A 19,761-nucleotide genomic window follows, 5' to 3' on the forward strand; every position below is an offset into this window, starting at 1 on the left:
ATATTCTGTAAGTCTGGACCAGTTATTAGGTTCTTATTCTAATCCCATAGCGACTTCTTATGGCGTATTTTCTCTGTATATTGTCAATGTTTATTATTAAATATTTTTCAAATAATAAATAAGAATATACTTTTTATTACCCGGATACATAATCGTTTGCCGATGTTAAAAAGTAATGCGAGTTTCACGTATAAGTAATCACGGCATATTTCCTGAAAGCTGCTGAGCGTCCATTTTTATGTCTTGGATTGATACGATGTAAAAAGTACGATAAAAAACGGTAGTTTCGGATGGTTTACATTTCATATAGAACCAGATGTCGCGTCTTTAGAAATATTCGATCGCAATGTTTACTGATTATAAATATAACTCGCGTACCGCGTACGGTATTCTACTTCGAACCGTCGCGTCGCAACATGAATGATAATTCGGTCTATTGCCGTTTCATGCGCGCCTAACAACAATCTTTTCAAGTTTTCACTCTACCATATTTGCGTGTAAAATTATAAGTAAAAACTTTATCGGTTGACTCTTTACGTCACACATTATTGTGCTGAGTCAACTTTTGTAATAAAATTGTATTCTATGGTCTTTGGAGTCACATTGAAAATTTAAAATGGCGGATCCAGTATGGTGGACGAAAATTGCAAATTTGACCGAACAGGGTAAAAAAAAAAACTGTATGCAGGTGTTTTTGGGGTCACTGATTAGATTCGCTATACTGAATTTTCTAAATCTGAATTCAGGTTCGCAATCGGCAACCTCAAAAATCTCTGTACAGAATTTTTTCTCCGGATTCGATCGAATTTGAAATTTTCATCCGCCATGTTGGATCTGCCATCTTGAATTTTGAACATCCGATTTCAGATTCGTAATCGGTGACCCCAAAAACTTGTAATTTATGTAATACGTGTAAATGTGTAGAGGCGCAATTTTCTCAGAAATGAATTTTTCCTTCAATTTTCACGATTTATTTGCAACCAATTTGTTTCTAACAATCACAATTTACATTACATCGCAACAAGTACCCTCGAGTATCGAAAACCTATTGGTATACTGTCAGAAATAGCAAAAAATCGCACAGAAATATGTCGAAAAGTTCCCTAAATGTACAAAAAATGACACCATGACTGAAACGGTTAGGGAAAAAATCGCGTACAAACAGCAGCTCATTCCGTTAATGTTATGTCGCAATTATAAGCGGAACCCGGCCTTGCAGCCTCCCGCTAAAACTCTACACGCATACAATCTTCGAAATTCTGCTCAACTTTCGTTCCGCTCAGCCCCACTTATTGTCAGTGTGCCACGAACCTTTGAAGAGAACGGACGTACGCCGGCTCTCAATTCCGATAAGATCCACGTGCTCGCCTGCCGGTCTTTGGTGTTCGCAAATAAAAATCACCGTTTACACGGAGAGCCGAGAATTTGAATGATAAGAATTTCGCTACTCGATTTAAGGGGTTTTCATGCGATTCTCGACATAATACAGCGTGAACAACGCCAAATCGACGGCTGCGATGTGTGAATTTTTACCGCCGGCTACTGACCGAAGGCTCGTAGATTCGCCGCCTGTGTAATGCAAACAATTAATACCCAGAGGGGGCGACGCGAGGGGTCGGATCAACGAACAAGTCGATGATTCTGGCCGAGGGAATTGCACAACACGGCGACTTTCCCGTCGGCGGATGCCGGCAAATAGAACGGCTTAGTGAGTGTTCCTGCATCCGTGTACCAAGAGTGTGAAAAATCAAATCAAGCTGGTCCGGAGTTTTAAAAATGAACGAAAAGCTTGGGAGGAAGAGTTGACTTTACAACGCTCTGCTAGTTGAAATCACATCTGCCCAAGTTGGTGTCTTTTACGTACAAGATAAATTGCTTGTGTAACTTTGAACAGGCGTAAGAACCACCAGACGACTCGCTGTTTACTGGATAAATAAACAACCAGCTCTAATTTACTATGCGAAAGACTCCGCGAATCCGATCTCACATGGACATTATTATACCGGTGACTTTTATCCTAACGATAATAAAATACTCTAAGCAGATCTCGCACTTTGGAGAAGTTCGTAGTTCGTTCAACTGACTGCTCCAGACGCTGTTGCTGATCTATTCATCCCAGGCACGATATATCTTTGATCAGGGTAAGTGAGAACGTATACTGTTCATTTCACAAACTGCGATTAAAAAATAAAATTCACCTTTGGTGCTTTGTATATCTAATCTACATTCGAGTATCTTACATTTGACTCGGAGATGAAAAAAAAAACTCCTTAATTCACCTTCAAGAAACGAGTTATTATCTCCAATAATGCTAAAGTAAACCACTGATTGGTCGCTTAAAACGATTCGATAATTATTTCAAATCAGCCTTATACTTTTACCTTGACTCCGAAATTTCGCCGGAATAAAAACTGTTAGGAATGAAAAGCGAAGTGATTCCAGATAAAATCTCCAAAAGAATGCGGAATAAATTCGCGCGTCGTGAAAAATATATGGAGAGGTATAGATCGATCGTTCTATCGCAACGTGGGTGAAGACGAGGGATGGTAAAATTCTTGCACGGTTTAATTTGATTTTTATGACTAAACTGGTGTCGTATGATTTACGACCCTAACGTATTACGTAGGATGATCTCGCACCGACGATCCGCAGAGCCGAGTAATAAAATGAGTGAAAAAGATTTACCGTCAATATCGTTACACGTTTATTGAATCCCATACGTCATACGGATATAAGGGATTGACATCTACACAAGTGTACAGTATAGGTATAATGTAGTGTATACGATGGTTCTGGATAAAATCAGGAAGACGATCAAAATGTTTCGAACAGTTTACCCATCATGCGGCATACCTATACACAATTTGCATGAAACTGATCGAGATACTTGTATCGATATACGCTAAGCAGCTGGCGGGCGCATTTGTGTGGTTGCATCATGGATGTTTTTGTGCCTTCTATATACTGCAGGCTTATATTAACAAGATTTATCAATGTTTACTTCAAACGTCCGACGCATAACGAGCCATCAGTTAGATCCCAAGCACACAGCGTATCTACGTTATAGCGGGGTATATTAACCTCTGACCAACGAGTTTTCTTCGAGCAAAAAAAAAGAAACGAGAAGAAATGTATGTCTATAACAGACGGTCGGTTCTCCGCGCGCTTTCTGTTTTCGAATCGAGATTACAACTCTAACTCTGACTCTAATAAAAAAACAAACAAAAAACAATATGCTCATCGATTAGAAACCTCGATAGTATAATGTACACCATGTAACGTTACAAAGTACGCGGTAGTAATACATCATATTATCATGTATAACCAATTCTGGGGACAGGATGGAGGAGATATGCGAGGAGGGGACCGTGTCTCGATTTCTGGGTACATGGCCCAGGCGTCACTTGATCTGGACGTGGAAAGCCGCGAATGGATCCTCAATAAGAATGACCGCAGCGTCAGGAACAACACCGAACAGGACCGAGTGCTCCGTGGAAGCTGCGAACATAGTCATTGCCATAATCGCCCTGATTCCACCCGCCCTACTGGTCATGCGGTACAAATGCGGGGAGAGGCAGAAGTGAGTTCTTGTTTTTTTGCTTCTCACAATTATTCAACACCCAATTTCGAAGGTCTGTATCGATTTCTTTTTACGATTCCAACGAAAAACAAAAAAAAAAAAGAAAGCACTGATCAACAATTGATTGAGTATGCTGTTCGAGGGAGAAGAAATACTTTGTATCAACTACAAGATGGTGCGATACTATTCTGCTACACCAGCATCTCGGTGCATAAGTCATCCCGCAGCATGGCGGTAACTGCCCTTTACCCCCTCTTTCCCTGTCCCATCATCCCAACGACTGGTTAGAAAGCATCTGACTGCAGGGATTCCCCAATGCTCACTGGTGAGACAGACAAATTAACATGCTCAAGAGCGTATTTCCAGTTGTTGTAAGGAGTGTATGTATGTACATAGATGCTTACGTACTTTCGAAGGCATTCGGAGGAGTCACGTATGCATTTTTCGTTCAAACATAAGTTGCAAGACATTCGTTACAACGGTTTAATTAATAGGAATTAGAAAAAACCCTAGAAACAATTCCGAGGAGAGATGAATCGGCTCGATGTGTGAGTCACTCAGTCCTCATCATGCAGCATCGTATTGGATGAAACTATTGGCGTATAAGCGTAGAGGAAAAAGCGGGACTGATGAACGAGTCTAATTTAAATTCCAATACACACGCGCGTACAGAATTACGCGATTCTCGTGTATTGTACAAAGTATTTATGTAGATACGAGTGAATGCACGACGCGAAACGTGTGTAGCCTTACCGTTATCGTGCCGGGTCAGGTATCTACGTGTAAAACTTCTCACTGATTCCGACGCGTCTTCTTCGGATAGATACACGTGCATACAGCATTCGGCTACTTTTATTTTTATATTCACACACCAGACGCCGCGCATCGATGAAAAAGAAGTGGGTCGGTTCTCCTGGGTTCATTTGGAAGCTGCAGACTTAGCTCTTCTCTTCTAAAACCAGGAAAACCCCCGAAAGGTGATAAGCTGCAGGTACATACGTCTACAAGCACGTTTATCACAAAGTCGACATCCTCGGAATTTGGTTTCTGATATGCGTGATAGATGTTCCTGTAGGTAATTCGGAGTGACTCACGAATGTATATTTACGATACGGTATCTACCTACAGAACAAGTTGCCAAACGGTGGGAGAGTTTGGAGGTATGTACATATTTGAAGCGTTTTCGGTATAGTTGGTGGAGCTATGTTTGAACTGTGATCAAAGCTATGAATGAAGCTGAACTGCACGTAGGCCGTTTGTTTCTATAAGCTTTCAAAGTGTACCGTGTGTTGTATAATCGATTCCCGGAGATTGAGGGTATTTGTTAAATCACCTGTTTCTCCACTTGACCTCACGCCTAGATAAAAGTCTGCTAGCATTTACATTTTTACGCGACAAGATGTACGCCGTTCCATTGGCAACGTCTAGATCCGAATACTAATTGTCGCAAAAATCGGCCAAGCCGTTCTTCTACGAAATTCAAGATGTAAAATTCTTTCGTCGTTCGTATATACATACATACTGATGCTATAAAAGCGTTCGTGCGAAAACGTGCTGTCAAGTTGAACCAGTTGATATTCTCTTCTCTCTTTTTTCTTTGAACCGACGACGTAATTTCGGTCGATGAGGAATTAGCCTTTTACCTACGATCGTGTGTCTAAAAGTGATGAGACTGTAAGAAGTCTGCGCTGTTTTGTTTTGCAGAAAGTGTGATGTCACCCATATAATAGATACAGGTGAGTATAATGTATTTGTTCGTCTTTTAACGTCTGTGTCACGAATGCTAATTATAATAAAGGAAGCCGCTGATGTCGGCGGGCAAACATAATCGAAAAGGACAGTTCAAACAAGCCATTAAGAACCTTGTTAAATCTGCTGTACGCAGCCGCTCACGCACTTGAGTGCGACAAAAATAAATACAGATAAATCTATTGAAACAATCTTACGACTGAAATAGAAATTCTCAATTTCAATTAAATCATCAACGATCTATGATCTATGATACGTGCAATACCACTTTTTGATGAGGTTTTCTTCGGGTCGATCAGCGCTAATCCTTTCAATATTCGCGAATGTCGTAAGCCAAGGACCCCTCATTAGGTTCAGGGAAATGAAAATGAGGACAAACAAATGTACGCAGCTGGTTCTCGCACAAGAATGCACTATACATGTATAACCGCCTGTATAACTCATCTGAGTTTGTTATATCTCTTCTTTTCTTAATTCCCGGTAGTGTGTACAACGCTACCTATTCTGTCATTCATCGTATCAGACACAATAAAAATTATTCAAGAATTTATACGTATAACTGCCACCAACAGAAACGTCAAATGTTATAATAAAGTGACTGCCATATGCCACCGCGTACAAGTGTTTACGTTCAAGCATTTATATGTTTATCAATATTTGTGATCGTTGGTAAAAAAAAAGACTTGAATAACTTAGGTAAATATAAGTAATGTAGGAATTCTGTGTAAAAAAATCGCACGAATCGTGAATTAGGCGTGGAGCATTAGTATGGCGTGTTTTTAGTGTGACGCGATATTGAATAGAATTCAACGAATATGCGTTTCCGTAATTAAAACAACGACCGGAAACACCGTATTGTTTTTATATCTGACGTAGATGCTATAAGCTTCCGTATCACGTATGTACGTATATCTAATGTAATATCGGTATAGCCATAGCCGAGTGTTTCTATCATAGATCGTTTATTGAGCCGATTGGTATGTATCTGTACAAACCTCACAGTAAAGAACGTCGGTCGCAAATGGCAAAAGCACCTCGCGATACAGCCGCCTACTCGTTAACAGGCGCCAATAAAAATTAAGCAAATGACACTTCAGAGCCGGCTGAAGTGAGGGGATTTCCCTCGTATAACAAAGTGAGCGGCTTGATCTCGGTATCGGCTTATTGGACCACGTGTAATGACTCATCGTCGAAAACTTCTTGGAACGAGAATTTAACAAGCGATAGTTAATTACGCATTACGCGGACATTGTTTTTCTCTAAATGACTATGTGGAGCAATAAAAATGTAGAGGAAAAGAGACACGGAGATACGGTCAAGTAGTGGACTGTATATACAGTCAACTGGACAATTAAGCTCTTAACTTTGGACCTAAATGAAACTTTGTAGTGATTAAGAATAGAGTTATTTTTATAAAGTTGTATCTAGAGTGTTCAACATCGGAATGTTATTCAATTGTGAAAGCAGCTGAAAATTTGCTACAGATTTCGAAACAGCTGCAAAAGGCGTCAGTTTATAACTTTTTGACGAAAGTATAGCTTGGAATGAAGATGATCAATCATCTTTTCAGGACAAGCGGAAGCCTGCTACCTCTGCACAATGTTAGATCCCTGCTATGTCTTGGCCTGCTGTTATTCTTCCTACTGGACTTGTCGGAGAGTCTGTTTGAGATGCGTCTGCTGCTTCCAATCCTGAGCATTCTTCTGGTTCTGGTGTGCTGGACAGCACACAGAGCAATTGAGGTGTGGAATGGGATCGGGGTCATCGTTACTGCGGCTTCATTCGCAATGGTGGCCGTTGCGAGGGTCTGGAGGCTCATATACATCCACGGGTACGGTATTCCAATCCTTGTAACGCCCCGTTTCATCTTCCACAAACTTCCCATACATCCGTCAGTGACTTGTTCATTCGTTCCGTTAATTTACAGGCTCGGACTGACCTTCGCTCAGGCCAGAGTAACGGCGACGACAGGAGCTGCGGTCTGTTGCAGCCTTTTGGCGATCGTGGACACCTACGCGGTCTACAGACTGGTGAGTGTTCCGCCATTGTCGTTAGCTTGGAATTTGTTATCCACCCGTACGCGGGGCGGGATGCAGGAAATCGCTGAGAGATCGGAAACGGTGTTTGTTTTGAGAACCCCGCAATATTATGATATCCCGGAAGCCCATGCTGGAGAATGTCCAGCTACACGGTATGGCTAATGCTAAAACCGTATATCGGTGGCTCAGCGATTCTTGGAACTCGAAGGAAAATCTTTGGTGGGTTGGGTACTTATAGCCGGCGTGAATAAATTTCAAGGTGCAAAAGGACAGGAAGTACACCGTGCATCGACAGCAGAGCTCAAACATATCCTACAAGCACAGGGAGGCCCCGTTTCTCAGCAGGATAACGTTCCACTGGGTGGTCGAACTCTTGGGACGCGGTTACCAGGCCCCCCTGGATCTTCAGGACATCGGTGAGCTTCCGAGCGAGGAATCCACGCGGGTTCAGTTTGAGAAATTTTGGAAAATCTACAAGAAGGAAGTGCAGGTAACGCTCGCCATGTTTAGAGTAGAAACTGGAGATTCGAACACCGGAGGTATCGTCTTTGTTGTCTCGTTTCTGATTCTCGCAGCGGACAACCAGAGGCGGTAAATTCTCACTTTGGCGTTGCTTCTGGAAAAGGATTTGGCGCGGGTTTCTCATCGGTGGAATATTGAAGCTTTTCGGTGACGTCATGACGCTTGCGGGTCCAATGGCCATTTCTAGGATCATAAGCTATGTGGATACAGTGCAAAACGGGACAATCACGGACCGTGGCGTTAGGATTAAGGTAGAATCGGTCAAGTCTTGACCACCACCTTTCAATGCAGACCAAATCTGCTCATTTTTATCTTTCATATTTTTCCAACATCCGAAATCACACAGAGCTTCGTCACCCTTGACGAACTCATGCAGAATGGCTATTTCCTGGGTCTGCTGGTCTTCCTGGCGGCCGTATTGCAGAGCACCTTCAGCCAGGCCTCGACCCACATTCTCAACGTCGAGGGAATCCACCTACGAACCGCTCTCCAGGTACCAAAACCACGTAGCACACTGGCTTAAACCGCTTCTGTGTTGCATTCATTCATTCGTTCATTCACTCAACAACGATCGTTTCCATTCCGCAGGCTTTGGTCTACGACAAAGCCCTCCGAATGTGTTCGTGGAACATCGCTGAGGAGGAGAAAGTCCCTGACACCAGAGATAAAGAGGGGGGCGATGGAAAGACTCATCAAACCGCCCCCGATATCGGGACACTGACCAACCTCATGGCCGAAGATGCGTACAACGTGATGGGCTTCTTCTGGATCGGTCATTACACTTGGGCTGTACCTGTCAAGGTGCGTATTTGGTTTCTCGAAGCCGCAGCCGTGTTTCTTTCGACGGATAAATCTTAGAGGTGACTGATCTCCAACTCCATCGCAGATATCCGCGATTATTTTCCTGGTCTACCTGAAGCTTGGTATCAGCGCGATAATCGGTGCTATTTGCTGCATTCTGATCGTCACTCCGATGCAGCTTTATCTCGGCAAACGAATGTCGGCCAATTCCGAAGTGATGGCGGTACGTCTTTCTTCTATTAGTCATCGCGGATTCAGTTCTTAATTCACGGTTTTAATTCAGGAACGCAGCGACGCCCGTTTGAGACTCATGAACGAAGTTCTCCAAGGAATAAGACTTATCAAGCTCAGAGCTTGGGAAGATCTCTTCAAGGACAGAATTGGTCAGAGTCGAAACAAGGAACTGAAACTCTTGGACCGCGATTCGTTTTACTGGGCTTTGATAAGTGAGTAACTGTAGGCAATTAAAAAATGGTTTGTAAAGTAATTGCGAATATTTCTTCCTCGTAGCGTTTCTCACTCACGCGTCATCCGTCTTGATGACCCTCGTCACCTTCGGTATCTACTTCTGGGTTGAGGAACGTAAACCTGACGCTGGAAACGTGTTCGCCAGTCTCGCTCTGTTTTCACAACTCACCGTCCCACTCTGTATATTTCCAGTTATCATCCCAATTATCATTCACGCAAAGGTAAGTTGAATCTAAAGCCATTCCCTCTTACATCGCATCAGCGGCATAGTTGACAGAGATTCGTCTTCTTCTAAGATCTCAACTACGAGACTAGAAGACTTTCTCCAACTACCGGAAACCGTCAACATTCTGCCTGAAAATGATTCGAAATCAGCCGATGGGAGGGCCAAAAGACCGAAAATTTCCGATGTGAGTTGATTTTTAAAATTAATTTCTTAATCTAAGTCGTGCAGAACGCGAAAAAAAATGTTTCAACTGGAAAATGGTAAAGGCAGAGGTGGGCAAGATACATAACGAGTTGAGCTTCGGAGATCTGGACAATATTGAGGAAGGTGAGGAAGATCATAATTCGTCGGAATCAGTTTTCTTCAAGGAGCCGGAAACTTCAGGAACGATATTGAGTGTTGATGGTGTATTCTCCTGGGGTTCTGAAGAGAATCAGCTAGTCATCGAGAATCTGAAATTTCCACAAGGTAGGCAGTTTACTGAATATTTGCGCTATCCAATGTCTCGTAATTCGAAATATTCTTACAAATTCGTCATGCGTGTTTCGCAGGTAAACTTACACTGATCGTTGGAAGAATCGGAACTGGCAAAACTTCCCTACTGTTAGCTAGTCTAGGAGAGATTCCTACGGTTCGAGGATCAGTGGAATGGTCTAAGTGAGTGTCACGTGAAGTGAAAACAACGATTTTCATTTTTCTTTATTCATTTACTTCTGATTGAAGGGACATAAAAATTGCATACGTATCGCAAAAACCGTGGCTACAGAATGCTACCCTGAGGGAAAACATTCTCTTTGGTTCGGACTTTCGACCATCAAGGTATCGCAGCGTTTTACGAGCGTGTGCCCTTCAGGATGACATCGCAATTCTACCCGCTGGAGACCTCACGAGGATCGGCGAGAAGGGTATCAATCTCAGCGGTGGCCAAAAGCAGCGGATATCCATTGCCAGAGCTATATACAGCGATGCTGATACAATAATATTGGTCAGTACTTGAATTTTTTCATGATTGCGATGCGTCGTTGACAATTTCAAACCTACCGAAACATCTTCGAACTAACTAATCGTAAAATTTTACTCGAAGGACGATCCTCTGTCAGCCCTAGATCAGCAAGTGGGACATCAGGTATTCGACCATGGTATCCAGAGGCTTCTTCTGGGCAGAGGGAGAACGGTGATCATGGTAACCCACATGCTGGAGTTGATATCAGCCGCCGACCACGTCAGTATTCCTCTTCATCTACCTGATAATGAGTCAAGGAGAGAGATACGAAATTTATAGATCTTGTCTCGGCAGATCGTTGCCATGGAGGGATGCAGGGTTCGCTCCGTGGGTTCGAGGGCGGCGATCGAAGTTTCCGATCCAGAACTGGCCGCGGAGTGGAGAGAGGCTGCGAGGCGAAAAGACAGCCAGTCGAAAGCTCAGAAGACAGCAAAAGATCGATGGTCTTTGGTCAGACTAGTTTCGAGGATTGGGATAAACCTCCAGCGTTCCATCAACGCGGAAGATGGTTCTTGGAGTACAGACCAAGACGCGAATGTGGTGAGTATAATTGCGAATGATGCGTATATTTCACATAATTCGTAGTCCAGAGTCGAAGAAAGGATTGCCCGAATGTAAAGTGTGTCTCTTTTCAATTCTTGAGACGCCGTCAGCGTTCGTTCCTCTCAGAACGAGGCGGTCGACACTTCACGGTTCCCGATATCTCGCCCACGATCTCACCGACCTTCCGGTACCCACAGAAGAGTGGAGCGTCGTCAGAAAACGATCAAAAAAGCACAAGAACGCTGCCAGGGCGACCAGTCTTCAACCCCCTAAACATCCTCCCCCGGTTTTAAGGCAGAGTAGCACCCCAACCATACTTGAAAGCCAAATGACCCACTCAAGGTGAGTAAGAAACCGGTATTGAAGTAGATAACGGGATCTCGGGGAGAAGCGGAAATTATATTGATAGAAATAAGGAAGTGCCCTGAGCTTCAGTTCATTCCGTAATCACACAATATTTAGAACCAAGATAAATCTTGGGGGTGAAAAATGATTGAGATAAACTTACATCGTGTTGCAGGAGACGGTATAACACCTTGGACAGTGGGCAACAGAACGGTACTCTGAAGCAGATATTTTCCGGCAGGTAAGTAGAACGTCTAGTGAATAGATAATAGACAGGACGGATATGTGATGGCGGTTTTAGCACCAAAATCGTATTGCTGCACGATTGGTTGTACATAAAATTCTTCAAACTTTCTGCTACCAGGACTACGCCGTCTCAGGAATGGGAACATCAGCCGATGAAGAGGCTCCTGTCTTCAGAATCTGGCTACACGGATGAGACTGACGAAGACTATGATGGTGAGTGAAAATATTCTACAGTTGGAAAAGTTTTATACAAGAGTAAAAAATGGTTTAAACTAGTTCGTGTCGAAGATAGTGCGAGTTTGATATTGAAAACGTACGCCTGACGCAGGGACTTCGAATCCGAAGAATGCAGTTGGTGAAGACACGGAGTACGATCAGGATTTAAGCGGCCTGGTGACGGTTAGTGTCTGCGGCGATTATCTGAGAGCCGGAGGCGTCGGTCCCAACCTGATTTACATCAGCGTGGCTCTGCTTTGCCAAGCGGTTCGCGTCTACACGGATATCTGGCTGAGCGACTGGACCCACCAAGGAAGTCATCACGACGCTACTTCGGATCTTCACGAAGAGGTAAGAATTTTACGAATAGCAGCTGAGTCTTTTGCTGAGTAGGAAGAGCAAAGTTCATTCAGAGATTTAACTGGTCACGTTACTCTATGACACCTACAGACCATATTCTACTTTCGCGTCTACATCGCCCTCTCCGTAAGCTCGATCCTTCTCGCCGTGGTTTACAGCGCCGCTGGACAGTGGGCGGGGGCAAGAGCTCGACGACGACTTCACCAGGAGGCGGTGACTGGGATACTAGAAGCACCCTTGGTCTTCTTCGAACGGACACCGATCGGCAGGATCCTTAACAGGTTCAGCGCGGACATGGGAGTGATTGACAAGGTGAGGGTGCGGGATGATCGAGAGCTGGAGATCGGGATGGCCTTGGATATCTAATTTAATAATCATTATCGTTTTCCGGTTAGAAACTGTCGACGGTGGTCCAGAGGACGACGGGATTCGTATTACTCTGCGGATCGGCGATGCTCGTGAACGTCATTATCTCGCCTTGGTTCCTGGCCGCCGCTGTTCCAATCTGCTTCGCCTACTTCCTGTTGCAGCGATTCTACAGACGGAGTGCTCGGGAACTCCAGAGGCTCGATGGAAGCACCCGGGGCCCAGCGGCCGCCCACTTTTCCGAGACTTTGGCCGGCCTCGCGACCCTCAGAGCCTCGAAACAGGAGGATCGGTTCATGGACGAGATGGTCGAGCACTTGGACTCGAACACGAACGCATTTCTCATACTCAACACGAGCAGTCGATGGCTCGGGATCGCCCTGGTTAGAACAATTACCGCTGGGAAAAAACGCTGCCTGACGATACTTGTACTTGGCTTTTTGATTCGGAAGTTTGGAATATAACTTCAAGTCTTTTTCTTCAGGATTATCTCGGGGCGGTGATTGTCGGAGCTTCAATTTTCGCCGCCATTATGTCCGCCGAACTTTATCCCAGCCGTGTTACTCCGGCCCTGGTCGGTCTCGCTGTCAACTACACCCTCCTGGTACCCATCTACCTCAATTGGGTCGTTAAATTTGTTTCCGACATTGAAATGTACATGGGGAGCGTTGCGCGGCTCAGTGCCTACACGAAAACACCCAGAGAAGAATATCGGGATGACGGTAAGTCGCTTTTTCTTTTACACCTCACCCTGTCCTCACATTTTCACTGAAGTTTTTGTTTCTTCTACCGTTTCAAACGGGATACTAACTTACAGATAAATTTCATATCTGCACCCTTTATCTGTTTCACTTTGCAGGCCAGGCCGTACCAGGAACTTGGCCCGAAAGTGGGGAAGTCCTTTTCGAAAACGTATCTTTGCGATACGGCACGGAAGGGGAACCGATTGTGACAAATCTCCAGCTGTTGATACCAGCCAGACAGAAAGTGAGCGGTCATTCGGATATTGAACGATGAATTGGCAAATAATAATCGTTAATCAAATCAAACAACTAATTAAAATAGTAACGTTATTTCAGCTTGGTATCTGCGGAAGAACAGGAAGCGGAAAGTCATCGGCGGCGATGTCCCTCTTCCAATTTGTCCAAGTATACGAAGGGCGTATTCTCGTAGACGGCGTCGATATCCACAGGATTCCACTTCGTCTCCTGCGATCCCGAATCTCTGCAATCCCTCAGGATGTTATTCTATTCAGCGGTACAGTCAGAGAGAATCTCGATCCGCTTGGTCACCATTCGGACGATGAGTTATGGGCCGCCCTCGAACTCGCCCAGATCAAGGATATCGTTAAGACTTGCCCCGAGGGACTGAGTGAGTGTCCCAGTTACGGTAATAACGATTTTTATATCCTTATTCTCATGCTTCTGACCTTCCGCAGACACCGAGGTCCGGGAAGGCGGTGAAAATTTCTCCGCGGGACAACGTCAGTTGTTAAGCATGGCCAGAGCGACTCTTCGAAGGTCGTCGATCGTCGTCCTTGACGAAGCGACCAGCGCGCTCGATGCCGTGACTGAAAAATCAGTCCTCACGGGAATGGCGACCTCGTTCAGGGACAGAACGGTCATCACGATAGCGGTGAGTTGGTTGTTTTTTTTCTTCTTACCGTCAGGGATTAACTCCTGCGGTGACAATTTTTCACCACTGTCATCCTGATAATACGTATGGCTCTGCAGCATCGAGTCGCGTCGCTTCTTGACTGTGACCGCGTTGTCGTTTTCGATGGCGGCCGCGTCGTCGAGGATGGACCACCGAAAGATCTGCTTCGCCGTCCAAATGGCACATTCTCGGCCATGCTAAAATCGTCCGAGGAATCCATAGACAAAGCTTAGGAGCTGGAGGATCGGGAACTCGGGTATTATAGAATTTTGAAGACGTGGCAGGACTAATTGGTTTGTCGCACTGAAGTGTGAAGTCAAGTATTACACTGTTTATGTATTTATACGTAATAGGTATATAAATATACCTATATATATATACATATTATATATTTGTAAAATTGTCCTCTCTATTTTATATTTTATACATGTATACTATAGCAGCTAATACAAAACTCAGGTTACATAATTTTTAACATCGATAATATACATACATATCCGTATAGATATCCATATGGGTGTATACTTTAATTCAATCCTATCTTGAGGTTCATAGAACAGCATAAACATTGCGGTATTAGAGAACAATAGCCATCGAGTTACCTGAAGAATCGGTAGTTTAACCGATAGCGCTTATCTCCGGCGACTGCGTTGACAGTGGAACGTTAACCACGATGTACAAAATATCGAACGTGATTATTTTCAAACAACGCTACACAATTGTTATACATGTTATTACCATCGCGTTCACAATTGTTCAATTTCCATTCCGTTACTCTTAAGTTGAAAAATATGATATACTCGACGCGTGTACAGACATGATACAGACACTTGTATTAAAAAATGTACATCAACCCAAAAATCATCTTGTTACATAGTTTGTACAAAATTCCACTTCGCCTACGCTGTTCGTACTTACATCAGGTAATTATCGGTATCTGTGAATGAATTTGCTTGAACCTATTTGTAAATAATAGTCGAAAAAGGTATTTGAATACTTTTAACTTGCGACAACGAATGCAGACTTATATTTTTCTAGGGAATTAACGACGAAAGTTGGAAATATTCACGAATGTTACTTGTACCTATAACCAAGAGCGCAAGGTGTTGAATGATAATATAATTAGCCGCGATCGAAGACGCTATCTATGAGCAAACGGTGTCTCTGCCGCTGCTAGTGTAGCCGGATTGTTATTCCGCTTAGTCACCTGGAGGCCGGTCAGACGATAACAGCTATAGTGAAACTTTTCTTCGTTCTCTGAGTGTGAACCGAGGCGGAGAGTGCAGGAAATTAACAACACAAAGTGGTTCGTTTCCGTACCGGGAATAAGTCTATAATCTCGCATAATTTTTAATCAAACATTTTTTATCAACAATCCCGTTACCCCCGTCATGACGGTTCTGGACCCAAGTTGTTTTCCCAATCCCGCGAGTCTCGAAACGAATGAGCATGTTCCAATGTCGGCTGATTCGCTACCACGAGTACAAAATATAAGGTGATAATATAACGGGCGGGTAATTTAATCAGTTTAATTTAGTGCGGATTAATAGTGCTGAGAGTGAACGATATATATTTGCGTAACAATTTGTAGGTCTCTTTGATTTTTACATTCACATACAAATCTCGCCGTCTCTGGACATTTTCAACATTCTCTTTTCCGCGTAAGAATAAATTATAATATAAAAAAAATTTGAAAAGATCTTACTGAAACGGAAACGAAAAATAAGGTAAGCGTCTAGATGTTAATTATTCTCATCGTGTTACATTGCCAGTAATTTCCCTGTACTCCAGACCTTGTTTCATTTACGTTTTATTTCCATTATTATTTACAAATTTCCACACGTGACAACATTCGTTCCACTAGATTGTTGTCTGTGGAAAATACCATAGATGCTCTTCAAACTCATTGGATTCTGTCTACCTGAATGTTGGAATAAGCGAGTAAGTCAGGGTCGATCTGTAATGTTGTAAAATGATTTCTTTGTGATGATAACTGGGACCGACAAACATTGTACAGGTGCAAGTTATATATAGAACTGTTATTATCATGATTTTTATACGCCTGCATTGATCAGTTGAACACAGATGCGCACGATCGATAAATATAGTTAAATTAATTAAACGGTTGTGAACTTTGAACGCTAACGATGTATGTACAACTACTATTTCTAGTTGCAACAGGTGAAATCGAATTCCAGAACTATCACGCAGACCACAGCGGTGAAAATACCTTTGAAAATAAATTATACATGTCGAAATATATTACGCCCTCTCTGTGTTCGTTTTTTTTTTTTTTGTTTTTTTTTTCTCCTTCAGTCACTAACGATTTACGTAGTTGTTTTTCTTCGACCGCAATAATTAGTTGAACGGTGTAACTGAATCTGAATTCCTACAGCCAGTACTATATTTAGCTTTAGAATAATTTTATTTCACAAACCACGATAACAAAATTGCTCAAGCCTCGTATGGCAAAACCGCAATCAGTCAGAATGTACGCCCCTGTTAATGATACCTAATACACTCTGTATCGATATCTGTATTATACAACGTGTCAGATATTTATTATTACATAAATCTACCGACTTAACAATAAACGAATTTATTTTCTAGATTCTTTGGAGAGCGTGACTTATCTATTTTTTTCTATTTATAGTTTATAGGGCGGTAACGTATACGGTGGCGATTAAACTCGAAGCAAAAACTTATCATCTCGAACTCCGTAAAGTTCCCACAGAAAAAAATCATCAGCAGTTAAATAGTAGGAAAAGTCATAGCAGTTCGTTACATAAACTCGTGCCACGGCCTGAAGCGATTTTCGGAAAAGCAATAAAGAGAAAGGGAAAAAAATACATCGCTGCCATCGTCGATTGTCAAGAGCTGAGGGATCAATTTAAACTCAATTTGCGTTATCAGTATCTTTTTGTGTGTATTTTTACTATCGTCACTTCTTGTCTCTCTTTATCAACCGATTCGTTACGGCCTATCATATTCCCCGATGAAAAATTGGCCAATTAATCACACACCTTTGTTATAAACGGTTCAAAGATACGAAGCACACGCAAGAGAGACGAGGAAAGGGAATATGTCAAATATCGCGTCGAGTATCCGGAAATAATTATAATACAACAGTGTAACAGTGCAAGGCGTTAAAATTTTAACGTCAGTCAAGGTTCGTTAATAACGGACAAAGAGAAAAATGTATTGAGAAAAGGAAATAAAAAAATTATCATCTAATGGCCAAGGGGAGGAAATTCCTGAATCATAACCGAGCGACGACGTCGACTCTCCGAGTTACCGTCACTTGGAGATAAAATAATTATACAGCTGTTGATATTACACTTCGCCTTCTTATCAGGTAGATAAGATTTCCGCGTCTTCGTTGGGCCAAAGATTTTAGTCCGATTCTAGCAACGGTGAGAGGCTGAACCACCTGCGTGAAAATCCGACTCCGAAACGTGGAATCCTCCAACAACCCCGGTGAGTCAGTCTTTCCTTTGATCGATTATTCAATTTTTCCCTTCCGTCTCCAATCGTTGTTCTCCTTATAACTTTTTCTACTTGTTCCTGATGGTTCCTGATTATTTTATTCTGCCGTAACGCAATGCAAATTCGAACCTTACGGTTGTTAATTCTTGGACACGCTTCACCTTCTTGCTGTAATCTGAATCTTTTCAATTTTGTAAAATTACGTGTCAATCTCGTCCAGGCATCATCGATTTTCGCTTAAAGTTGTGTAATTGTTCGCCTATCACTTTTAATACCGATAAAATTTCTGCACCCAGCCACTTTCAATTCGTACACACAAACATTGCGATAATGTTTTTCGTTTTTATCGTGCGATTAAACTACAAGATCTCCTGTTGTGTGAATGATCGAATTCCATCGCGGGATTCGCAGTCCGCGGATTTGAATATTTCTATTATCTTATCCGTAGTCCGCGGCTTGGAGTCGGCGCGTAAAATTTTGAGATTGTGACAGCAGGGATATTATGTATCGATTACAGGATGCGTTTTGAGGATAATGATTATTTCAAAATCATTCAACGAACGGCGGTTAGTCTTTCACGCAGGATTCAAAATGAGCCGATATCCTGATCTAAACGGCAAATGGCCACTTCGGTCAAATATTCGCGATTTATTATCGACAACTGATATTTGCCATCAATAAGGCACGATGCGTTCAAATTTCCTCACAAGTGAAAGGATTCAGATTTTCGTCCCCTTCCTCACATTCTTCCTTTTCGTTTTTTATCAAAAGTTTTTAAATTGTGGATTTGCGCCTGACGTGCAAAAGCAAAGAAGAACCGAGGTACCCAGATACGATGTTTCACGTGATATATCTTACTCTTCTCGAAATGGCAACACTTCTGTTCGTTATGATCATTACGCATCCCGGGCGCGGAGCGACGGTCGCGTGATTTTCTCGTTTAAACAAATTAAAGAATCTTTACTCGACGCACTTCGCACGTATGTACATAACTTAGCCATTGTTTTTTCAGTACATAGTATACATAAATGTAATCTCAGTTATCAGCCGTGACGTCACTGCAGGAGCCCGACTGCGAGACCGATAGCAAATAATACTGCAGAGTTCCCCATTTGAAAACCGGTATCGCATCACGCTGCGACTCCCATTCGCGTTCCTTTATTCCCCGCAGGATTTAGTTGCATAACCAATTATTCAATTTATCACCGGCGTTGCATCAATCGTGTTCTCCGGTTTATGGGATAGTAGCTTTAACGAATCTATAAGTAACTTTAACGAATGAAGAAAGTACAGAGTCTATAATTCGTCCCATCGTCAGACAATTGTTACTTTGCTTTCGAAATAATCCAATTTCATGCTGATTAATCGTGCTTATTTCACGCATCACAGTGAATATACAATGGAACGCCTTTAATCGTTCTCCAGAATAGTGATAGAAACGATGATACAGCTTGGGGATGAGCAACTACACATTTGAAATTGTTCTTAGCAACCAGATGAATCGATTCAGTGTTGTGTACAATTTTTTTTATCTACACAATCGACAATCCGTGTTGTTGTTTTTATACGGTTTATACCCTTGGGATAATCAGCCAGGGAATAAAACTAATTGTAATGTAACCATAACAAGCTACGGAGGACAATGAGAGACTCCGTCGTTGTTTGCAGTGTTATTCAACAACGTTGAAGACGACTCTGTAAGTGTTAATATATTCCCTCAACGTGCAGATCGCAAGTTTGTATTATACGATATAGGCATACCCATATTTATGCAAATTAGTTTTAGAGACATGTGACTGTTTTTCACGAGACTTGTTCGCATCCGTCACGTAGCCTCGAGACTATACGTCCACATGTCTTCCTTCCAAGTGTCGTTCAGCTTTTTAAGCTAATGGTGAATTCACATACGAAAATGAAAAAAAGAACCAGACCAATTTCTTTCATCCCCGGTAAATTCAAATTAGCAGGGCCTAAAGAGCGTGCGTGGTTTTCTGACTGATTAGGCTGTGAGCCTTAGACTGAAAAGACGAAAGCACTTCTCAAATAATGTACTGCATAAAGTGGATGAATTGCGACTGTCCCTCACATATCCGTGGTCATAATCACTCTTGTATTTCTGTAGTCCACAGATACATCCGAACTTGTTTAGCTTTGG

The 19,761-nt window shown here is 42.6% G+C and overlaps 1 protein-coding gene across 1 annotated transcript; it reads left to right on the plus strand.

Annotated features, from left to right (window-relative positions):
* The first annotated feature begins 1,287 nt into the window (after positions 1-1,287).
* On the plus strand, positions 1,288-19,746 carry LOC124182516 (ATP-binding cassette sub-family C member Sur-like). The gene is made up of 30 exons (XM_046569908.1): positions 1,288-2,141; positions 3,341-3,580; positions 6,900-7,160; positions 7,257-7,359; positions 7,628-7,858; positions 7,944-8,141; positions 8,237-8,383; positions 8,479-8,691; positions 8,777-8,914; positions 8,975-9,137; positions 9,202-9,380; positions 9,456-9,569; positions 9,652-9,853; positions 9,937-10,042; positions 10,109-10,370; positions 10,470-10,607; positions 10,683-10,928; positions 11,032-11,273; positions 11,452-11,517; positions 11,641-11,735; positions 11,851-12,089; positions 12,189-12,410; positions 12,494-12,847; positions 12,949-13,186; positions 13,324-13,451; positions 13,544-13,835; positions 13,903-14,099; positions 14,198-15,847; positions 17,476-17,597; positions 19,729-19,746. Exons 2-28 carry the CDS (start codon positions 3,342-3,344, stop codon positions 14,351-14,353), a joined length of 5,169 nt encoding a protein of 1,722 aa, XP_046425864.1. The 5' UTR covers positions 1,288-2,141; position 3,341; the 3' UTR covers positions 14,354-15,847; positions 17,476-17,597; positions 19,729-19,746.
* The last annotated feature ends 15 nt before the right edge of the window (positions 19,747-19,761 follow it).

This window comes from Neodiprion fabricii, chromosome 5, assembly GCF_021155785.1.
Source record: "Neodiprion fabricii isolate iyNeoFabr1 chromosome 5, iyNeoFabr1.1, whole genome shotgun sequence".
NCBI lineage: Eukaryota > Metazoa > Arthropoda > Insecta > Hymenoptera > Diprionidae > Neodiprion > Neodiprion fabricii.

What these genes read in the sequence shown, in the direction of transcription:
- LOC124182516 (XM_046569908.1), top strand. Translation starts at nt 3,342, where the DNA reads ATGGAGGAGATATGCGAGGAGGGGACCGTGTCTCGATTTCTGGGTACA. An exon ending in AGGCTCATATACATCCACGG is followed by an intron (nt 7,161 to 7,256) that starts GTACGGTATTCC and finishes GTTAATTTACAG; the next exon opens with GCTCGGACTGACCTTCGCTC. An exon ending in GAACGGTCATCACGATAGCG is followed by an intron (nt 14,100 to 14,197) that starts GTGAGTTGGTTG and finishes ATGGCTCTGCAG; the next exon opens with CATCGAGTCGCGTCGCTTCT.